The 21829-nt window shown below is 40.9% G+C and overlaps 1 protein-coding gene across 1 annotated transcript in view; it reads left to right on the top strand.

Annotated features, from left to right (window-relative positions):
• The window catches only part of TESK2 (testis associated actin remodelling kinase 2), a 587073-nt gene that overhangs the window by 142806 nt on the left and 422438 nt on the right, over nucleotides 1-21829 (top strand). Inside the window, exon 4 of the mRNA XM_053693575.1 lies at nucleotides 10500-10548. Within this exon, the coding sequence (XP_053549550.1) occupies nucleotides 10500-10548 (49 nt within the window). The remainder of the gene's footprint in view (nucleotides 1-10499; nucleotides 10549-21829) is intronic.

Here is a 21829-nt window from a genome sequence, read left to right as displayed (position 1 = left end):
GAACAAAGAAAAATTGATAATAGGAGTAAATTAGAAAGTTGCTTAAAATTGCATGCTCTATCTGAATCACAAAAGAAAACATTTGGGTTCAGTGTCCCTTTTAACATTTAAAGTTTGTGTTTTTTTTACTTTATTTTTTCTAATTAAACTTTTTATTATGTATTTGTTTATATTATTGGCCCTTTAATTGTTCTTATATTTATCATGATAGCACAAGAAGCAGATATTTATATTTGGGTTAAAGAACATAGTGCCTTAAACCGTTTCATTTAGATACATTATACATAGATTAGATACATTATGTAGTTTATACAATCAATATTTTATTCAGAACGAGATGAAATCACCTTATTTTTTGGACTCGATCGTTACTTTAATTCATAAGAAAGGGAAAGATCCAGAGAATATGGGGTCATATAGACCAATTTCTCTTTTTTAAATCTAGATGATAAAATCTTGACGGCTATCTTAGCTGAAAGACTTACAGATGTTATGGGATCTTTGATAAAAGATCAAACTGGCTTTATGGCAGGAAGAAGTCAAGGATTGTGTCCATTTATTGAAAGAAGTCTGAATTCGACCTCAACTTTGTGTGTGATAATATAATTCGTCGTATAATTACGAATTATATTATCACACACAAAGTTGAGGTCGAATTCAGACTTCTTTCAATAAATGGACACAATCCTTGAATGAATGACAAATAAATATCATGATATAATAATATTGGCAATATATCGATATTAGTTCTCAGATCATTATTTACCCTGACTACGAATTTAATCCCAGCTTGCTTGCAGCAAGCGAGTGAACAAATATAAACTAGCGAGTATTATTGGTCATATTTCAGATCACTTATCACTGTGATACTATACAGGCCTAATCATTAATTACAGTGATCAGACCTAACATTTATTACACTGATCAGGGTACTGGAGTGTATTTTAAATTGTTTGTGAAATAACCTATCTAGGTTTTTTAATTTTTATAATAAAGGTTATATTTTAACAATCCTGTTTGGGGTATTCCGTCCTTTAGTTCAGGGCCCAGAGTGCTAGAAGTGCATACTTTGGGAACTGTGGTATCCTATATATCCAGTTTCTGTTGTGGCTAGATTAATATTTATGCACAAGCACCATTTCCTCCTAACAATCTAAGGTTGAATAACATAGAATTTTCTATACATACACATATATATTACCAGAGGAAGAGCCCGAGTGGTGCCACTGTTCATTTGGTGTGATAGTTCAAATCTAAATATACCTAAGTGTCTAGAAATTTTAAGAAAATATGGCCAGTTAAAATAAATTCTAGGAAGTCTGAAATTTTGTGGATACACAAAACCCAAAAAAGTTACGACAAACATCCATTCCAGGAATTCAGGCATATTAAATATTTAGGAATCAAGCTTAGTAATAGTCCTATGGAATGGTATTCGTTGAACTATGATGAGGTCTTTAGGGAGCTTGACAACGATTTTAGCAAATGGAATATGTTTCTTTTGTCATTGTCAGCGAAGATAATGATAATTAAAACAATCATTTCTCCAACATAGGTGTGTCCGGTCCACGGCGTCATCCTTACTTGTGGGATATTCTCTTCCCCAACAGGAAATGGCAAAGAGCCCAGCAAAGCTGGTCACATGATCCCTCCTAGGCTCCGCCTACCCCAGTCATTCTCTTTGCCGTTGTACAGGCAACATCTCCACGGAGATGGCTTAGAGTTTTTTAGTGTTTAACTGTAGTTTTTATTATTCAATCAAGAGTTTGTTATTTTGAAATAGTGCTGGTATGTACTATTTACTCAGAAACAGAAAAGAGATGAAGATTTCTGTTTGTATGAGGAAAATGATTTTAGCAACCGTAACTAAAATCCATGGCTGTTCCACACAGGACTGTTGAGAGCAATTAACTTCAGTTGGGGGAACAGAGTGCAGTCTCTTGCTGCTTGAGGTATGACACATTCTAACAAGACGATGTAATGCTGGAAGCTGTCATTTTCCCTATGGGATCCGGTAAGCCATGTTTATTACGATCATAAATAAGGGCTTCACAAGGGCTTATTAAGACTGTAGACTGTTTCTGGGCTAAATCGATTCATTATTACCACATATTTAGCCTTGAGGAATCATTTTATCTGGGTATTTTGATATAATAATATCGGCAGGCACTGTATTAGACACCTTATTCCTTAGGGGCTTTCCCAAAGCTTAAGCAGAGCCTCATTTTCGCGCCGGTGTGGCGCACTTGTTTTTGAGAGGCATGGCATGCAGTCGCATGTGAGAGGAGCTCTGATACTTAGAAAAGACTTTCTGAAGGCGTCATTTGGTATCGTATTCCCCTTTGGGCTTGGTTGGGTCTCAGCAAAGCAGATACCAGGGACTGTAAAGGGGTTAAAGTTTAAAACGGCTCCGGTTCCGTTATTTTAAGGGTTAAAGCTTCCAAATTTGGTGTGCAATACTTTTAAGGCTTTAAGACACTGTGGTGAAAATTTGGTGAATTTTGAACAATTCCTTCATGTTTTTTCGCAATTGCAGTAATAAAGTGTGTTCAGTTTAAAATTTAAAGTGACAGTAACGGTTTTATTTTAAAACGTTTTTGTACTTTGTTATCAAGTTTATGCCTGTTTAACATGTCTGAACTACCAGATAGACTGTGTTCTGAATGTGGGGAAGCCAGAATTCCTATTCATTTAAATAAATGTGATTTATGTGATAATGACAATGATGCCCAAGATGATTCCTCAAGTGAGGGGAGTAAGCATGGTACTGCATCATTCCCTCCTTCGTCTACACGAGTCTTGCCCACTCAGGAGGCCCCTAGTACATCTAGCGCGCCAATACTCCTTACTATGCAACAATTAACGGCTGTAATGGATAATTCTGTCAAAAACATTTTAGCCAAAATGAACCCTTGTCAGCGTAAGCGTGGCTGCTCTGTTTTAGATACTGAAGAGCATGACGACGCTGATATTAATATCTCTGAAGGGCCCCTAACCCAGTCTGATGGGGCCAGGGAGGTTTTGTCTGAGGGAGAAATTACTGATTCAGGGAACATTTCTCAACAGGCTGAACCTGATGTGATTGCATTTAAATTTAAGTTGGAACATCTCCGCATTCTGCTTAAGGAGGTATTATCCACTCTGGATGATTGTGAAAAGTTGGTCATCCCAGAGAAACTATGTAAAATGGACAAGTTCCTAGAGGTGCCGGGGCTCCCAGAAGCTTTTCCTATACCCAAGCGGGTGGCGGACATTGTTAATAAAGAATGGGAAAGGCCCGGTATTCCTTTCGTCCCTCCCCCCATATTTAAAAAATTGTTTCCTATGGTCGACCCCAGAAAGGACTTATGGCAGACAGTCCCCAAGGTCGAGGGAGCGGTTTCCACTTTAAACAAACGCACCACTATACCCATAGAGGATAGTTGTGCTTTCAAAGATCCTATGGATAAAAAATTAGAAGGTTTGCTTAAAAAGATGTTTGTTCAGCAGGGTTACCTTCTACAACCAATTTCATGCATTGTCCCTGTCGCTACAGCCGCATGTTTCTGGTTCGATGAGCTGATAAAGACGCTCGATAGTGATTCTCCTCCTTATGAGGAGATTATGGACAGAATCAATGCTCTCAAATTGGCTAATTCTTTCACCCTAGACGCCACTTTGCAATTGGCTAGGTTAGCGGCTAAGAATTCTGGGTTCGCTATTGTGGCGCGCAGAGCGCTTTGGTTGAAATCTTGGTCGGCTGATGCGTCTTCCAAGAACAAGCTACTAAACATTCCTTTCAAGGGGAAAACGCTGTTTGGCCCTGACTTGAAAGAGATTATCTCTGATATCACTGGGGGTAAGGGCCACGCCCTTCCTCAGGATCGGCCTTTCAAGGCAAAAAATAGACCTAATTTTCGTCCCTTTCGTAAAAACGGACCAGCCCAAAGTGCTACGTCCTCTAAGCAAGAGGGTAATACTTCTCAAGCCAAGCCAGCTTGGAGACCAATACAAGGCTGGAACAAGGGAAAGCAGGCCAAGAAACCTGCCACTGCTACCAAGACAGCATGAAATGTTGGCCCCCGATCCGGGACCGGATCTGGTGGGGGGCAGACTCTCTCTCTTCGCTCAGGCTTGGGCAAGAGATGTTCTGGATCCTTGGGCGCTAGAAATAGTCTCCCAAGGTTATCTTCTGGAATTCAAGGGACTTCCCCCAAGGGGGAGGTTCCACAGGTCTCAGTTGTCTTCAGACCACATAAAAAGACAGGCGTTCTTACATTGTGTAGAAGACCTGTTAAAAATGGGAGTGATTCATCCAGTTCCATTAAGAGAACAAGGGATGGGGTTCTACTCCAATCTGTTCATAGTTCCCAAAAAAGAGGGAACGTTCAGACCAATCTTAGATCTCAAGATCTTAAACAAGTTTCTCAAGGTTCCATCGTTCAAGATGGAAACCATTCGAACTATTCTTCCTTCCATCCAGGAAGGTCAATTCATGACCACGGTGGATTTAAAGGATGCGTATCTACATATTCCTATCCACAAGGAACATCATCGGTTCCTAAGGTTCGCATTCCTGGACAAACATTACCAGTTCGTGGCGTTTCCTTTCGGATTAGCCACTGCTCCAAGGATTTTCACAAAGGTACTAGGGTCCCTTCTAGCTGTGCTACGACCAAGGGGCATTGCGGTAGTACCTTACTTGGACGACATTCTGATTCAAGCGTCGTCCCTTCCTCAAGCAAAGGCTCACACGGACATCGTCCTGGCCTTTCTCAGATCTCACGGATGGAAAGTGAACGTGGAAAAGAGTTCTCTATCCCCGTCAACAAGGGTTCCCTTCTTGGGAACAATTATAGACTCCTTAGAAATGAGGATTTTTCTGACAGAGGTCAGAAAAACAAAACTTCTAGACTCTTGTCGGATACTTCATTCCGTTCCTCTTCCTTCCATAGCTCAGTGCATGGAAGTGATAGGGTTGATGGTAGCGGCAATGGACATAGTTCCTTTTGCGCGCATTCATCTAAGACCATTACAACTGTGCATGCTCAGTCAGTGGAATGGGGACTATACAGACTTGTCTCCGAAGATACAAGTAAATCAGAGGACCAGAGACTCACTCCGTTGGTGGCTGTCCCTGGACAACCTGTCACAAGGGATGACATTCCGCAGACCAGAGTGGGTCATTGTCACGACCGACGCCAGTCTGATGGGCTGGGGCGCGGTCTGGGGATCCCTGAAAGCTCAGGGTCTTTGGTCTCGGGAAGAATCTCTTCTACCGATAAATATTCTGGAACTGAGAGCGATATTCAATGCTCTCAAGGCTTGGCCTCAGCTAGCGAGGACCAAGTTCATACGGTTTCAATCAGACAACATGACAACTGTTGCGTACATCAACCATCAGGGGGGAACAAGGAGTTCCCTAGCGATGGAAGAAGTGACCAAAATCATTCTATGGGCGGAGTCTCACTCCTGCCACCTGTCTGCTATCCACATCCCAGGAGTGGAAAATTGGGAAGCGGATTTTCTGAGTCGTCAGACATTGCATCCGGGGGAGTGGGAACTCCATCCGGAAATCTTTGCCCAAGTCACTCACCTGTGGGGCTTTCCAGACATGGATCTGATGGCCTCTCGTCAGAACTTCAAAGTTCCTTGCTACGGGGCCAGATCCAGGGATCCCAAGGCGGCTCTAGTGGATGCACTAGTAGCACCTTGGACCTTCAAACTAGCTTATGTGTTCCCGCCATTTCCTCTCATCCCCAGGCTGGTAGCCAGGATCAATCAGGAGAGGGCGTCGGTGATCTTGATAGCTCCTGCGTGGCCACGCAGGACTTGGTATGCAGATCTGGTGAATATGTCATCGGCTCCACCTTGGAAGCTACCTTTGAGACGAGACCTTCTTGTTCAGGGTCCGTTCGAACATCCGAATCTGGTTTCACTCCAGCTGACTGCTTGGAGATTGAACGCTTGATTTTATCGAAGCGAGGATTCTCAGATTCTGTTATCGATACTCTTGTTCAGGCCAGAAAGCCTGTAACTAGAAAGATTTACCACAAAATTTGGAAAAAATATATCTGTTGGTGTGAATCTAAAGGATTCCCTTGGGACAAGGTTAAGATTCCTAGGATTCTATCCTTCCTTCAAGAAGGATTGGAAAAAGGATTATCTGCAAGTTCCCTGAAGGGACAGATTTCTGCCTTGTCGGTGTTACTTCACAAAAAGCTGGCAGCTGTGCCAGATGTTCAAGCCTTTGTTCAGGCTCTGGTTAGAATCAAGCCTGTTTACAAACCTTTGACTCCTCCTTGGAGTCTCAATTTAGTTCTTTCAGTTCTTCAGGGGGTTCCGTTTGAACCCTTACATTCCGTTGATATTAAGTTATTATCTTGGAAAGTTTTGTTTTTAGTTGCAATTTCTTCTGCTAGAAGAGTTTCAGAATTATCTGCTCTGCAGTGTTCTCCTCCTTATCTGGTGTTCCATGCAGATAAGGTGGTTTTACGTACTAAACCTGGTTTTCTTCCAAAAGTTGTTTCTAACAAAAACATTAACCAGGAGATTATCGTACCTTCTCTGTGTCCGAAACCAGTTTCAAAGAAGGAACGTTTGTTGCACAATTTGGATGTTGTTCGCGCTCTAAAATTCTATTTAGATGCTACAAAGGATTTTAGACAAACATCTTCCTTGTTTGTTGTTTATTCAGGTAAAAGGAGAGGTCAAAAAGCAACTTCTACCTCTCTCTCTTTTTGGATTAAAAGCATCATCAGATTGGCTTACGAGACTGCCGGACAGCAGCCTCCCGAAAGAATCACAGCTCATTCCACTAGGGCTGTGGCTTCCACATGGGCCTTCAAGAACGAGGCTTCTGTTGATCAGATATGTAGGGCAGCGACTTGGTCTTCACTGCACACTTTTACCAAATTTTACAAGTTTGATACTTTTGCTTCTTCTGAGGCTATTTTTGGGAGAAAGGTTTTGCAAGCCGTGGTGCCTTCCATTTAGGTGACCTGATTTGCTCCCTCCCTTCATCCGTGTCCTAAAGCTTTGGTATTGGTTCCCACAAGTAAGGATGACGCCGTGGACCGGACACACCTATGTTGGAGAAAACAGAATTTATGTTTACCTGATAAATTACTTTCTCCAACGGTGTGTCCGGTCCACGGCCCGCCCTGGTTTTTTAATCAGGTCGATAATTTATTTTCTTTAACTACAGTCACCACGGTACCATATGGTTTCTCCTATGCAAATATTCCTCCTTAACGTCGGTCGAATGACTGGGGTAGGCGGAGCCTAGGAGGGATCATGTGACCAGCTTTGCTGGGCTCTTTGCCATTTCCTGTTGGGGAAGAGAATATCCCACAAGTAAGGATGACGCCGTGGACCGGACACACCGTTGGAGAAAGTAATTTATCAGGTAAACATAAATTCTGTTTTTTGCACGTATCTTATTTTTGATGAAAAATTTACCAATATTCATTACCCCGCAAGACATAAAGAAATATAATAAGGCCTGTGCAAGATTCATATGGGGAAGCAAGAAACCACGACTTGCAATTAATAGACTTATGGAGCTCAAAGAATATGGGGGCTTCTCACTATCCAATTTAAAATATTATAATTTAGTATCAATGACAAAGTGACAGAAGCCGAGTATACCACATACTACGATTTAGAATCCAACATAGTAGTGACATTTTATTTAAAGGCTTTACTTCATCATCCATACAGCAAATGACCAAGCTTGATTTGTCAGATGCCTACATTGGTAAATATATTTTGTGCTTGGCAAAAGATATTACAGCTGATGGCGATTGACTATCGTGTATCACGCTATTTACCTTTGAGGGGTACCCTTGATTTTTCACAAGGTTATCATTTAGTCTTCCAGGAATGGCAGGAGAAGGGTTTAGTGAATTTTATACAATTACTAGATGAAAATTGCAGTAAGATAGAAACATATTCAGTGATAGCTAAAAAATTTAACCTTTCCCCAAAAAACTTTTTCGCATATTTGCAGGTCAGAAGCTTTATGAACCAATTAGATTGGGGAAGAAAGAGAGATTGGCTAGGGATAGAGGCAGGGCTGAATATGTACAAAACTGGAGCCCGCTCAATTAAGTACTAGTATCAAAGATTACTCACAAGGGGGGGGGACAAGACTGTGGACAAGTTAAAGAAGGGTTACCTGAAACATTTTCCAGAAATAACAGTTCAGGAGATAAGGAAAAGTATAAATATATCAGAAGACACTACAACGAACTATAGTTGGAGAGAGTCACAATTGAAGTTAATGAACAAATATTATGACACCAGACAGGATTTATAAGTGGGCACAAAATGACCGCAAGCGCTTATGCACTAAATGCAGAGCACAGGGGGCAGATATCTTCCACTGTTTTTGGGGATGTACAAAGATCAGACAGTATTGGGGCAAGATTAATTTTTGGTTAAAGAAGATACTGAAAAATGACTTTACTATCACACCATACTTTGTGTTTTTTCTGATTCAATACCCAACACAGAAGGGAGATAGAAGGTTAATAAATGTCAATTTTAGTGGCACGTAATCTAATTCTTAGAAAGTGGGTATCGCATGTAGTTCCTAGTTTTGCGGAATTCACTAATGCTTTAAAAGCTCAAATGAATATAGAACTACATGACAATAATTTAATGAAAGAAAGCCATTTTAGAAATTACTTCAAAAAGTGGTTAAAAGTGATTCTTTCTTGGCCAATGTCAAATCAAATTCAATTTATTACATATTTAAAACACTCAATATATTTACAAGTATTGATTATTGAGGGGGTTCTCCCTAGACAATGGTCAAATCTATAAGAAATAAGAAGAGGGGCCCTATGTATGGACCGGAGGAGTCAGGGTGGGGGGGAGTGAGAGAGGATGATCCCTAAGGGGAGGAGAGAAGGGAAAAATCTTTTCTTTTTTTTTTTTTTTCTTTTTTTTTAAATGTTATGTGGTGGGCGGTCCAGGAGGGATGATAGATTAAAAATCTTTAAGATATCAAGATATGATAAAACCATGGAGAAAGAAATGTCAAAGTATGCTTTTTTTTTTTCTTAGTTTATTTAAATTCTTTGTTCTTTATTTATTCATTTGGTGAGGTACCGTATGTATGTAGATTTGATAGTCTATGTAAAATGAGGTTCCAATATTGCATAGTATTCCTGATGTATCTATACTTTATATGCTATGTTGTTTGAAAACAGGAAAACTTGTAATTTATCATATACCAATGTAACTATACTTGTTATGTCTGGTTACCTATTATTGTTTCGTCATATGGTTGCTTACAATTATATTTTCTGATAACCTCAATAAAAATAATAAAAAAAAAAAAAAAGTTTCATTTATATGAAAGATCAGCATTTTTAAGAAATGTTTTGCCTGGAAAAAATAAATAAATTAAAGTGTCAGTAAACCTAATTTTTTTTATATAATTCTGCACATAGTGCAGAATTATATAACATTATTTTAGTGCTATCGTTATAAAACCTTTATTTCCATTTGATTTTTTTAAAAATATGCCTGTTTTACAGACCTGCTCTCTGCTAAGCGGGTCTGTTTTTTTTACACAGCGCATCGGGCCAGCTGTATAGTCGCAGCCCAGCCCGACCGCGCCATAACATTAAGTGCAGCTCGCTCCTGTTGTCAATCAGAGCAGGAGCGAGCTGCACTTAATGTTATGGCGCGGTCGGGCCGGGCTGTGACTATACAGCTGGCCCGATGCGCTGAGTAAAAAAAAAGACGAGCTCAGCAGAGGGCGGGTCTGTAAAACGGGCATATTTTTAAAAAATTCAAATGGGAAAAAAAGGTTTTATAACGATAGCGCTAAAATGTTATATAATTCTGCAGGTTTACTGTCCCTTTAAAGCTGGTAAAATGTAAACTGGAATTAGCAGTTGTGCGCTTTCTACAAATGATTACCACCTGATAGAGACATTTCCCACATCTTATTAGAGAGGGACACGTTCCTAACTTTTTACAGCAGAGGAGATAATCCTATTCTAGAGGTTTTTAAAGGGGCTGTCCCTATACTGCAAAACAAAATGATTTTTTTTTTAAAATAGTTTTATTATTCTGGCCTTTAATTCATTTTATCATTTTACTTTCACCCTAATGGAAACCGATGTATTACTAGAAAGCGTGAATTATTTATTTGTTTAGCTAGCTATATGCTACTAATGCAGTACCACAATTTGTGTATAAATCATATGGGGGACTAAAGAAATGAATAATAGTATATTTTAGTATTCGCATGACATGATGTCCGTTTTCCTTCACAAAAACCTACATAGTAACATTTGTCATTGTCCTGTGTAACTGCCTCACTTAACTAAACAGTGTGGCAAGATGGGTACAAACAATTTAATGTGTAGCTAGGAAACATAGCAAAAAATGTCATACTGTCACATTTTGTGACTAAATAGTGACTGCAACTTTCAGGGGTTTTAGTAAAAATCCGTTTAACTGCTGTACGTTTTTGTCTCACTTCAGATTTTCTTTTCTAGGTTTATGGGAGTGTGTGTGCACCAGGGGCAACTACATGCGCTCACTGAGGTAAGGAACAGTTTGTTAGTTGTGTTATTTCTCCCAGCTCTGACAAGTAGTCACTGTGACGTCATTCAGTTCTCAGGAATCCAAGGGAAAAAAAAAAATCTGATGAAGACTATTGTGAAATTTGCTCACTTTGGTCTGCAGTTCCCACAATGTTACATTTGCTGCATGCTTAATTTGATATCATCATTCTTTTTAGGTGAGTCTTTACACATTGTTGTCTTGGGGTTTGCAAAAATGTCAGGTGTAGGACTTATAAGTCTTTGTGTAAGTAGTATGCATTAACCCCTTCAGTGGTAGAGATACAGCAGTGCTTTTTCGCTTTATTAGTTCATGAAATAGAAGCCAAAAAATATGCAGTCTCACACCTCTAAATATATGAATAGAAAAAAAACCCTTTCTTGTCATAATTCTTGATATCCCCCTTAAAGGGAAACTAGTAAAAAATATTCTGTAATCCATAAGAGCAATATCTAAATGGTTTTTATCATTTAAAAAAAAACAAAAGATTGTAAAAGCTTTTTAATTAAAACAAATACATCTATTTCCTACATGTGCTTATTGGCTGATGGGTACTTCCTGTTAATTCTCACTGATCGTTGGTAGAAAAAATGTCAATTAGCATTAGTAGAAAGTGCACAAGTGTTTGTATATGAGTTTAAATGTAAACCTTTTACTTCATGATTTTGCAATGTCTCTTTAACTGCTACTGGGAACTTGATCAGAATCGCTCACATGAGTAAAGCTGATGCTTATTGTAAGGATACAAGTGATAGTGTCTGTAACTGCCTGCCCACGTTTTGGCTCTTCACCAAGTTTTATTTAAAGCTTCATCAGAGATGATCCAGATGTCTGTACTCATTTAAAGGGACATACAACATCATATTTTTCTTTAATGATTCATAGAGCATTCAATTTTAATTGATATTCCAGTTTACTTCTATTTAATTTGCTTGTCTTTTGGTATTCTTTGTTGAAAATCATATCTAGGCAGGCTCAGGAGCAGTAATGCACTAGTGTGAGCTAGCTACTAGTTGGTGGCAGCACATGTATGTCTATTGTGATTGGCTCAGCTTGCTCCCAGTAGCTTATTTCAACAAGCAGTAGACCCCCCCCCCCCCCCCACACACACACACATTTTAAAAGTGCTGTTGGATTGTCTTTATTATGCATTGAGTGGTTATGCATTTTTTCTGTTTTGGTTCTTTAAAACAGAAAGTCAAAATTAAGCTTCCAGTAGCTACAAGCACCTTGTATTAAAAAAAAAGTTCTCTATTAGTAGGGATAGGGCAGGGATTAGTAGGTTTCATATGTTTCAGATAAGACAATAAGGTTCTGCAATCTTAGGGTAGGAATAATTGTTTTAGATGAAACAGTCATCCTGTACTCTGTTTTTCCTTTTTTGATCACAATATTCTGGGCTGCAGCTCTCTGGCTGGAACATCCATAGGTAAAAAACTCATGAAAGAAAAAAATTAGGTTCGGTATCCCTTTAAATTGATATTAAACTCAATTGTTTTTCTTTTTGATAAAGAGCATGCAGCTTTGAACAACTTTCCAGTTTAATAATGGATACCAAGAGAACAAAGTAAAATAGGTAAAATGAGTAAAGGAGTAGCAATACACTACTGGGAGCTAGCTGAACACAGTAAACCAATGCTAAGAGGCCAACAGTCAACAGCTAGTTCCCAGCTACTGAGCCTACCTAGGTAGGATACTAAGGGAGGGAACTAAGCAAATTAGATAATAGAAGTAAATTGGAACGTTGTTTTATGATTCAGATAGAGTAGATCATTTTAAAGAACAGTTTTGGGTTTAAGATTTCGCTGTCCACAGCATTACACTGCAAATGCTTCCTCCGTTGTTTGACTAGAGATTTGAGACATTGTGGTAGTTGGGGATAGGGTTGGATGCTGTTATGTGCAACATTAATGCTCAGGTGCCCATTGCTGCAGCAGCATGATGTTTATGGTGACTGACACGCCCCTACTTGCTGTGCAGCATACATGAGTAGCTTGGATAGGAACTGTAATGGTCTTGTATCTGCTGCCTGCATTGAATGAAAGTCCAGTGTTTTAGTAACATTGTCTTAACTCTTTTCTCTTAAGTGTGTTCAGTCCACGGGTCATCCATTACTTATGGGATATATTCTCCTTCCCAACAGGAAGTTGCAAGAGGATCACCCAAGCAGAGCTGCTATATAGCTCCTCCCCTCACATGTCATATCCAGTCATTCTCTTGCAACCCTCAACAAAGGAGGTCGCGAGGAGGTGGAGTTTTTACTTAATTATTCTTCAATCAAAAGTTTATTTTAAATGGCACCGGAGTGTGCTGTTTTTCTATCTCAGGCAGTATTTGGAAGAAGAAACTGCCTGCGTTTTCTATGATCTTAGCAGGCGTATCTAAGATCCACTGGCTGTTCTCGACATTCTGGGGAGTGGGGTAACTTCAGAAAATGGGAATAGCATGCGGGTTCCCCAGCAAATGAGGTATGTGCAGTACAATATTTTCTGGGAATGGAATTGACTAAGAAAACACTGCTGTTACCCGTATGATGTAAGTACAGCCTTAAATGCAGTAGTAGTGACTGGTATCAGGCTGATAAATGTATGCACAGTAGAGTTATTTCTTCTGTTATGTGTGATCAGTCCACGGGTCATCATTACTTCTGGGATATAACTCCTCCCCAACAGGAAATGCAAGAGGATTCACCCAGCAGAGCTGCATATAGCTCCTCCCCTCTACGTCAGTCCCAGTCATTCTCTTGCACCCAACGACTAGATAGGATGTGTGAGAGGACTATGGTGATTATACTTAGTTTTTATGACTTCAATCAAAAGTTTGTTATTTTAAAATAGCACCGGAGCGTGTTATTACTTCTCTGGCAGAGTTTGAGGAAGAATCTGACAGAGATTTTTTACTATGATTTTAACCGGAGTCGTTAAGATCATATTGCTGTTCTCGACCATCTGAGGGAGGTAAAGGCTTCAGATCAGGGGACAGCGGGCAGATGAATCTGCATTGAGGTATGTGGCAGTTTTTATTTTCTGAATGGAATTGATGAGAAAAGCCTGCCATACCGTTAAAATGACATGTATGTATACACTTCAGTATTCTGGGGATGGTATTTCACCGGAACTACTGTGTTAAAAGTCACTAATCCTTTTAATAACTATTCTTATGTTAAACGTTTTTGCTGGAATGTAGAATCGTTTACATTGCTGAGGTACTGTGTGAATAAATATTTGGGCATTATTTTCCACTTGGCAGTTTTTTTGCTTTAATTGTGACAGTTTCGTTTCTCTTCACTGCTGTGTGGGAGAGGGAGGGGCCGTTTTTGGCGCTCTTTGCTACGCATCAAAAAAATTCCAGTCAGCCACTTTTATATTTCCTGCATGATCCGGTTCATCTCTGACAGATCTCAGGGGTCTTCAAACTTCTTTGAAGGGAGGTAAATTCTCTCAGCAGAGCTGTGAGAATTCTTATAGTGACTGTGAATAAAAAACGTTGTTTTGTTTTCTTATGTACAAATTTAATTAGTGTTGTTTTTTACTAATGGGAACAAACCTTTGCTAAAAGTTGTGTTGTTTTAAAGTTTGATGCAATAACTGTTTTTCAGTTCATTATTTCAACTGTCATTTAATCGTTAGTACCTCTTTGAGGCACAGTGCGTTTTTTTGCTAAAAAAGATTATAACCAAGTTGTAAGTTTTTTTGCTAGTGTGTTAAACATGTCTGACTCAGAGGAAGATATCTGTGTCATTTGTTCCAATGCCAAGGTGGAGCCCAATAGAAATTTATGTACTAACTGTATTGATGCTACTTTAAATAAAAGTCAATCTGTACAATGTGAACAAATTTCACCAAACAGCGAGGGGAGAGTTATGCCGACTAACTCGCCTCACGCGACAGTACCTGCATCTCCCGCCCGGGAGGTGCGTGATATTTTGGCGCCTAGTACATCTGGGCGGCCATTACAGATAACATTACAAGATATGGCTACTGTTATGACTGAAGTTTTGTCTAAATTACCAGAACTAAGAGGCAAGCGTGATCACTCTGGGGTGAGAACAGAGTGCGCTGACAATGCTAGGGCCATGTCTGATACTGCGTCACAGCTCGCAGAGCATGAGGACGGAGAGCTTCATTCTGTGGGTGACGGTTCTGATCCAAACAGATTGGACTCAGATATTTCAAATTTTAAATTTAAATTGGAGAACCTCCGTGTACTACTAGGGGAGGTCTTAGCAGCTCTCAACGATTGTAACACTGTTGCAATACCAGAGAAACTGTGTAGGTTGGATAAATACTTTGCGGTACCGGCGAGTACTGACGTTTTTCCTATACCTAAGAGACTAACTGAAATTGTTACTAAGGAGTGGGATAGACCCGGTGTGCCGTTCTCACCCCCTCCAATATTTAGAAAGATGTTTCCAATAGACGCCACCACTCGGGACTTATGGCAAACGGTCCCCAAGGTGGAGGGAGCAGTTTCTACTTTAGCTAAGCGTACCACTATCCCGGTGGAGGATAGCTGTGCTTTCTCAGATCCAATGGATAAAAAATTAGAGGGTTACCTTAAGAAAATGTTTGTTCAACAAGGTTTTATATTACAACCCCTTGCATGTATCGCGCCGATTACGGCTGCGGCAGCATTTTGGATTGAGTCGCTTGAAGAGAACCTTAGTTCCTCTACGCTAGACGACATTACGGACAGGCTTAGAGTCCTTAAACTAGCTAATTCTTTCATTTCGGAGGCCGTAGTACATTTAACCAAACTTACGGCTAAGAACTCGGGATTCGCCATACAGGCACGCAGGGCACTGTGGCTAAAATCCTGGTCAGCTGATGTTACTTCTAAGTCCAAATTACTTAATATACCTTTCAAGGGGCAGTCCTTATTCGGGCCCGGTTTGAAAGAAATTATCGCTGACATTACGGGAGGTAAGGGCCACGCCCTACCTCAAGACAAGGCCAAAGCTAAGGCTAGACAGTCTAATTTTCGTCCCTTTCGGAATTTCAAAACAGGAGCAGCATCAACCTCCACTGCACCAAAACAGGAAGGAGCTGTTGCTCGTTACAGGCAAGGCTGGAAGCCTAACCAGTCCTGGAACAAAAGCAAGCAGGCCAGGAAACCGGCTGCTGCCCCAAAGACAGCATGAACCGAGAGCCCCCGATCCGGGACCGGATCTAGTAGGGGGCAGACTCTCTCTCTTCGCCCAGGCCTGGGCAAGAGATGTTCAGGATCCCTGGGCACTAGAGATCATATCTCAGGGATACCTTCTAGACTTCAAATTATCTCCCCCAAGAGGGAGATTTCATCTGTCAAGGTTGTCAACAAACCAGATAAAGAAAGAAGCGTTTCTACGCTGCGTACAAGATCTGTTAACAATGGGAGTGATCCATCCGGTTCCGTGGTCGGAACAAGGACAAGGGTTCTACTCAAACCTGTTTGTGGTTCCCAAAAAAGAGGGAACTTTCAGGCCAATCTTAGATTTAAAGACTCTAAACAAATTCCTAAGAGTTCCATCGTTCAAAATGGAAACTATTCGGACAATCTTACCCATGATCCAAGAGGGTCAGTACATGACCACAGTGGATTTAAAGGATGCTTACCTTCACATACCGATCCACAAAGATCATCACCGGTATCTAAGGTTTGCCTTCTTAGACAGGCACTACCAGTTTGTAGCTCTTCCATTCGGATTGGCTACGGCTCCAAGAATCTTCACAAAGGTTCTGGGTGCCCTTCTAGCGGTACTAAGACCGCGAGGGATTTCGGTAGCTCCGTACCTAGACGACATTCTAATACAAGCTTCAAGCTTTCAAACTGCCAAGTCTCATACAGAGTTAGTTCTGGCATTTCTAAGGTCGCATGGATGGAAAGTGAACGAAAAGAAGAGTTCTCTCTTTCCTCTCACAAGAGTTCCATTCTTGGGGACTCTTATAGATTCTGTAGAAATGAAGATTTACCTGTCAGAAGACAGGTTAACAAAACTTCAAAATGCATGCCGCGTCCTTCATTCCATTCAACACCCGTCAGTAGCTCAATGCATGGAGGTGATCGGCTTAATGGTAGCGGCAATGGACATAGTACCTTTTGCACGCCTACACCTCAGACCGCTGCAATTATGCATGCTAAGTCAGTGGAATGGGGATTACTCAGATTTGTCCCCTACTCTGAATCTGAATCAAGAGACCAGAAATTCTCTTCTATGGTGGCTTCATCGACCACACCTGTCCAGGGGGATGCCATTCAGCAGGCCAGACTGGACAATTGTAACAACAGACGCCAGCCTACTAGGTTGGGGCGCTGTCTGGAATTCTCTGAAGGCTCAGGGACTATGGAATCAGGAGGAGAGTCTCCTTCCAATAAACATTCTGGAATTGAGAGCAGTTCTCAATGCCCTTCTGGCTTGGCCCCAGTTAATAACTCGGGGGTTCATCAGGTTTCAGTCGGACAACATCACGACTGTAGCTTACATCAACCATCAGGGAGGGACAAGAAGCTCCCTAGCAATGATGGAAGTATCAAAGATAATTCGCTGGGCAGAGTCTCACTCTTGCCACTTGTCAGCAATCCACATCCCGGGAGTGGAGAACTGGGAGGCGGATTTCTTGAGTCGCCAGACTCTTCATCCGGGGGAGTGGGAACTTCATCCGGAGGTCTTTGCCCAAATACTTCGACGTTGGGGCAAACCAGAGATAGATCTCATGGCGTCTCGCCAGAACGCCAAACTTCCTCGATACGGGTCCAGATCCAGGGATCCGGGAGCAGTTCTGATAGATGCTTTGACAGCACCTTGGAACTTCAGGATGGCTTATGTGTTTCCACCCTTCCCGCTGCTTCCTCGATTGATTGCCAAAATCAAACAGGAGAGAGCATCAGTAATTCTAATAGCACCTGCTTGGCCACGCAGGACTTGGTATGCAGATCTAGTGGACATGTCATCCTGTCCGCCTTGGTCTCTACCTCTAAGACAGGACCTTCTGATACAGGGTCCATTCAAACATCAAAATCTAACTTCTCTGAAGCTGACTGCTTGGAAATTGAACGCTTGATTTTATCAAAACGTGGTTTTTCTGAGTCGGTTATTGATACCCTGATTCAGGCTAGGAAGCCTGTTACCAGAAGGATTTACCATAAAATATGGCGGAAATACCTATACTGGTGCGAATCCAAAGGTTACTCCTGGAGTAAGGTTAGGATCGCTAGGATATTGTCTTTTCTACAAGAAGGTTTAGAAAAGGGTTTATCAGCTAGTTCATTAAAGGGACAGATTTCAGCTCTGTCCATCTTGTTACACAGACGTCTGTCAGAAAATCCAGACGTCCAGTCCTTTTGTCAGGCTTTAGCTAGGATCAAGCCTGTGTTTAAAGCTGTTGCTCCACCATGGAGTTTAAACTTAGTTCTTAACGTTTTACAGGGTGTTCCGTTTGAACCCCTTCATTCCATTGATATAAAGATGTTATCTTGGAAAGTTCTGTTTTTAATGGCTATTTCCTCGGCTCGAAGAGTCTCTGAGTTATCAGCCTTACATTGTGATTCCCCTTATCTGATTTTTCACTCAGACAAGGTAGTTCTGCGTACTAAACCTGGGTTCTTACCTAAGGTAGTCACTAACAGGAACATCAATCAAGAGATTGTTGTCCCATCCTTGTGTCCAAATCCTTCTTCAAAGAAGGAACGTCTTTTACACAATCTGGATGTAGTTCGTGCCCTCAAGTTCTACTTGCAGGCAACTAAAGATTTTCGCCAAACTTCTTCCTTGTGTGTCGTTTACTCTGGACAGAGGAGAGGTCAAAAAGCTTCTGCTACCTCTCTCTCTTTTTGGCTTCGTAGCATAATACGTTTAGCCTATGAGACTGCTGGACAGCAGCCTCCTGAAAGAATTACAGCTCACTCCACTAGAGCTGTGGCTTCCACTTGGGCCTTTAAGAATGAGGCCTCTGTTGAACAGATTTGCAAGGCTGCAACTTGGTCTTCGCTTCATACTTTTTCCAAATTTTACAAATTTGACACTTTTGCTTCTTCGGAGGCTATTTTTGGGAGAAAGGTTCTTCAGGCAGTGGTTCCTTCTGTATAATGAGCCTGCCTATCCCTCCCGTCATCCGTGTACTTTTGCTTTGGTATTGGTATCCCAGAAGTAATGATGACCCGTGGACTGATCACACATAACAGAAGAAAACATAATTTATGCTTACCTGATAAATTCCTTTCTTCTGTTGTGTGATCAGTCCACGGCCCGCCCTGTTTTAAGGCAGGTAAATATCTTTTAAATTATACTCCAGTCACCACTTCACCCTTGGTTACTCCTTTCTCGTTGATTCTTGGTCGAATGACTGGGACTGACGTAGAGGGGAGGAGCTATATGCAGCTCTGCTGGGTGAATCCTCTTGCATTTCCTGTTGGGGAGGAGTTATATCCCAGAAGTAATGATGACCCGTGGACCGATCACACAACAGAAGAAAGGAATTTATCAGGTAAGCATAAATTATGTTTTTCTAGGGACTAGAATTTGACTGAGAAAATACTGTTAATACTGAAATAATGCTTAAAGCCTTATCTGCAGTGGAAGCGACTGGTAGCAGGCTTAGTGATAACTTTGCATGACATTAAAAGAAGTTTGTTTTTAAAACGTTTACTGGCATGTTATTCGTTTTGTGAGGTACTTTGGTGATAAATCCTTTTGGTCATGATTTTTTTCCACATGGCTAACGTATATTTCTCCTGTTAAGTGTGGTCAGTCCACGGGTCATCATTACTTCTGGGATATTATCTCCTCCCCTACAGGAAGTGCAAGAGGATTCACCCAGCAGAGCTGCTACATAGCTCCTCCCCTCTACGTCACCTCCAGTCATTCTCTTGCACCCAACGAATAGATAGGATGTGTGAGAGGACTGTGGTGATTTAATTAGTTTATTACCTTCAATCAAAAGTTTGTTATTTTATAATAGCACCGGAGTGTGTTATTCATTCTCTGGTAGAATTTGAAGAAGAATCTACCTGAGTTTTTTCTATGATTTTAGCCGGAGTAGTTAAGATCATATTGCTGTTTCTCGGCCATCTGAGGAGAGGTAAACTTCAGATCAGGGGACAGCGGGCAGATTAATCTGCAAAGAGGTATGTAGCAGTTTATTATTTTCTGACATGGAATTGATGAGAAAATCCTGCCATACCGTTATAATGTAAACTCAGCCTTAAATGCAGTAGATGTAGCTGGTATCAGGCTGTCATGTATGTATATTTTACACTTCAGTATTCTGGGGAATGGTACTTCACTGGATTTATACTGTATGCATAGACTTAACCTAATTTGCAGGGACTTGCAATAGGTTTTAAATAACAATTAATTTATTGAGGTTAAAGGTTTTTTGCTGGCATGTAAAAACGTTTATTTCTCTGAGGTACTGGGTGAAAAAATGTTTTGGGCACTATTTTTTCCACTTGGCAATAGTTTTGTTTAAATTAAAGCAGTTTACTGATCTCTCTCACTGTTATGTGTGAGGGGGAGGGGCCATTTTTGGCGCTTTTACTACGCATCAAAAAACTCAGTCAGAGGTTCATTTTCTTCCTGCATGATCCGGTTCATCTCTACAGAACTCAGGGATTTCCAAAGCCTTTTTTGAGGGAGGTAATCATTCACAGCAGAGCTGTGAAGATTGTAGTTGACTGTGATAAAAAAACGTTTATTTGTGTATTTTTCTGCTGCCAGGGTTAGTTATCCTTTGCTAATGGGAACAATCCTTTGCTAAAATTGTATATTTCTTACAAAGATTTGATGCTATAACTTAATTGTTTTCAACTGTCATAATTTTTTCTGTGCTTCTTATAGGCACAGTTCGTTTTCATATTATTGTAAATTACTTGAAAAGCATTTCCAAGTTGCTAGTTTATTGCTAGTGTGTTAAACATGTCTGATTCAGAGGAAGATACATGTGCTATATGTGCTAATGCCAAAGTGGAGCCCAATAGAAATTTATGTACTAATTGTATTGATGTTACTTTAAATAAAAGTCAATCTGTACAAACTGAACATATTTCACCTATCAACGAGGGGAGAGTTATGCCAACTAACTCGCCTCACGTGTCAGTACCTGCATCTCCCGCTCGGGAGGTGCGTGATATTGTAGCGCCGAGTACATCTGGGCAGCCATTTCAAATCACATTACAGGATATGGCTACTGTTATGACTGAAGTTTTGGCTAAATTACCAGAACTTAGAGGCAAGCGTGATCACTCTGGGGCGAGAACAGAGTGCGCTGATAATATTAGGGCCATGTCGGACACTGCGTCACAGGTGGCAGAACATGAGGACGGAGAACTTCATTCTGTGGGTGACGGTTCTGATCCAAACAGACTGGATTCAGATATTTCAAATTTTAAATTTAAGGTGGAAAACCTCCATGTATTACTAGGGGAGGTGTTAGCGGCTCTGAATGATTGTAACACAGTTGCAATACCAGAGAAAATGTGTAGGTTGGATAAATATTTTGCGGTACCGGCGAGTACTGATGTTTTTCCTATACCTAAGAGACTTACTGAAATTGTCACTAAGGAGTGGGATAGGCCCGGTGTGCCGTTCTCACCTCCTCCGATATTTAGAAAAATGTTTCCAATAGACGCCACCACACGGGACTTATGGCAAACGGTCCCTAAGGTGGAGGGAGCAGTTTCTACTTTAGCTAAGCGTACCACTATCCCGGTGGAGGATAGCTGTGCTTTTTCAGATCCAATGGATAAAAAATTAGAGGGTTACCTTAAGAAAATGTTTGTTCAACAAGGTTTTATATTGCAACCTCTTGCATGTATTGCGCCTGTCACGGCTGCAGCAGCATTTTGGTTTGAGTCTCTGGAAGAGACACTTGAATCATCTACACTAGATGAGATTACACTCAAACTTAAAACCCTTAAGTTAGCTAACTCATTTATTTCAGATGCCGTAGTACATTTAACTAAACTTACGGCTAAGAATTCCGGATTTGCCATTCAGGCACGCAGAGCACTGTGGCTAAAATCCTGGTCAGCTGATGTTACTTCTAAATCTAAATTGCTTAATATACCTTTCAAAGGGCAGACCTTATTCGGGCCCGGGTTGAAGGAGATTATCGCTGACATTACAGGAGGTAAAGGCCATGCCCTGCCTCAGGACAAAGCCAAACCTAGGGCTAGACAGTCTAATTTTCGTTCCTTTCGTAATTTTAAAGCAGGAACAGCATCAACTTCCTCTGCACCAAAACAGGAAGGAGCTCTTGCTCGCTACAGACAAGGCTGGAAACCTAAC

The sequence above is a fragment of the Bombina bombina genome, chromosome 10 (assembly GCF_027579735.1).
Source record: "Bombina bombina isolate aBomBom1 chromosome 10, aBomBom1.pri, whole genome shotgun sequence".
NCBI classification, from domain to species: Eukaryota; Metazoa; Chordata; class Amphibia; order Anura; family Bombinatoridae; genus Bombina; species Bombina bombina.
Note: the sequence above shows the minus strand (reverse complement) of the source record. Positions and strands in the feature narration are given on the sequence as shown.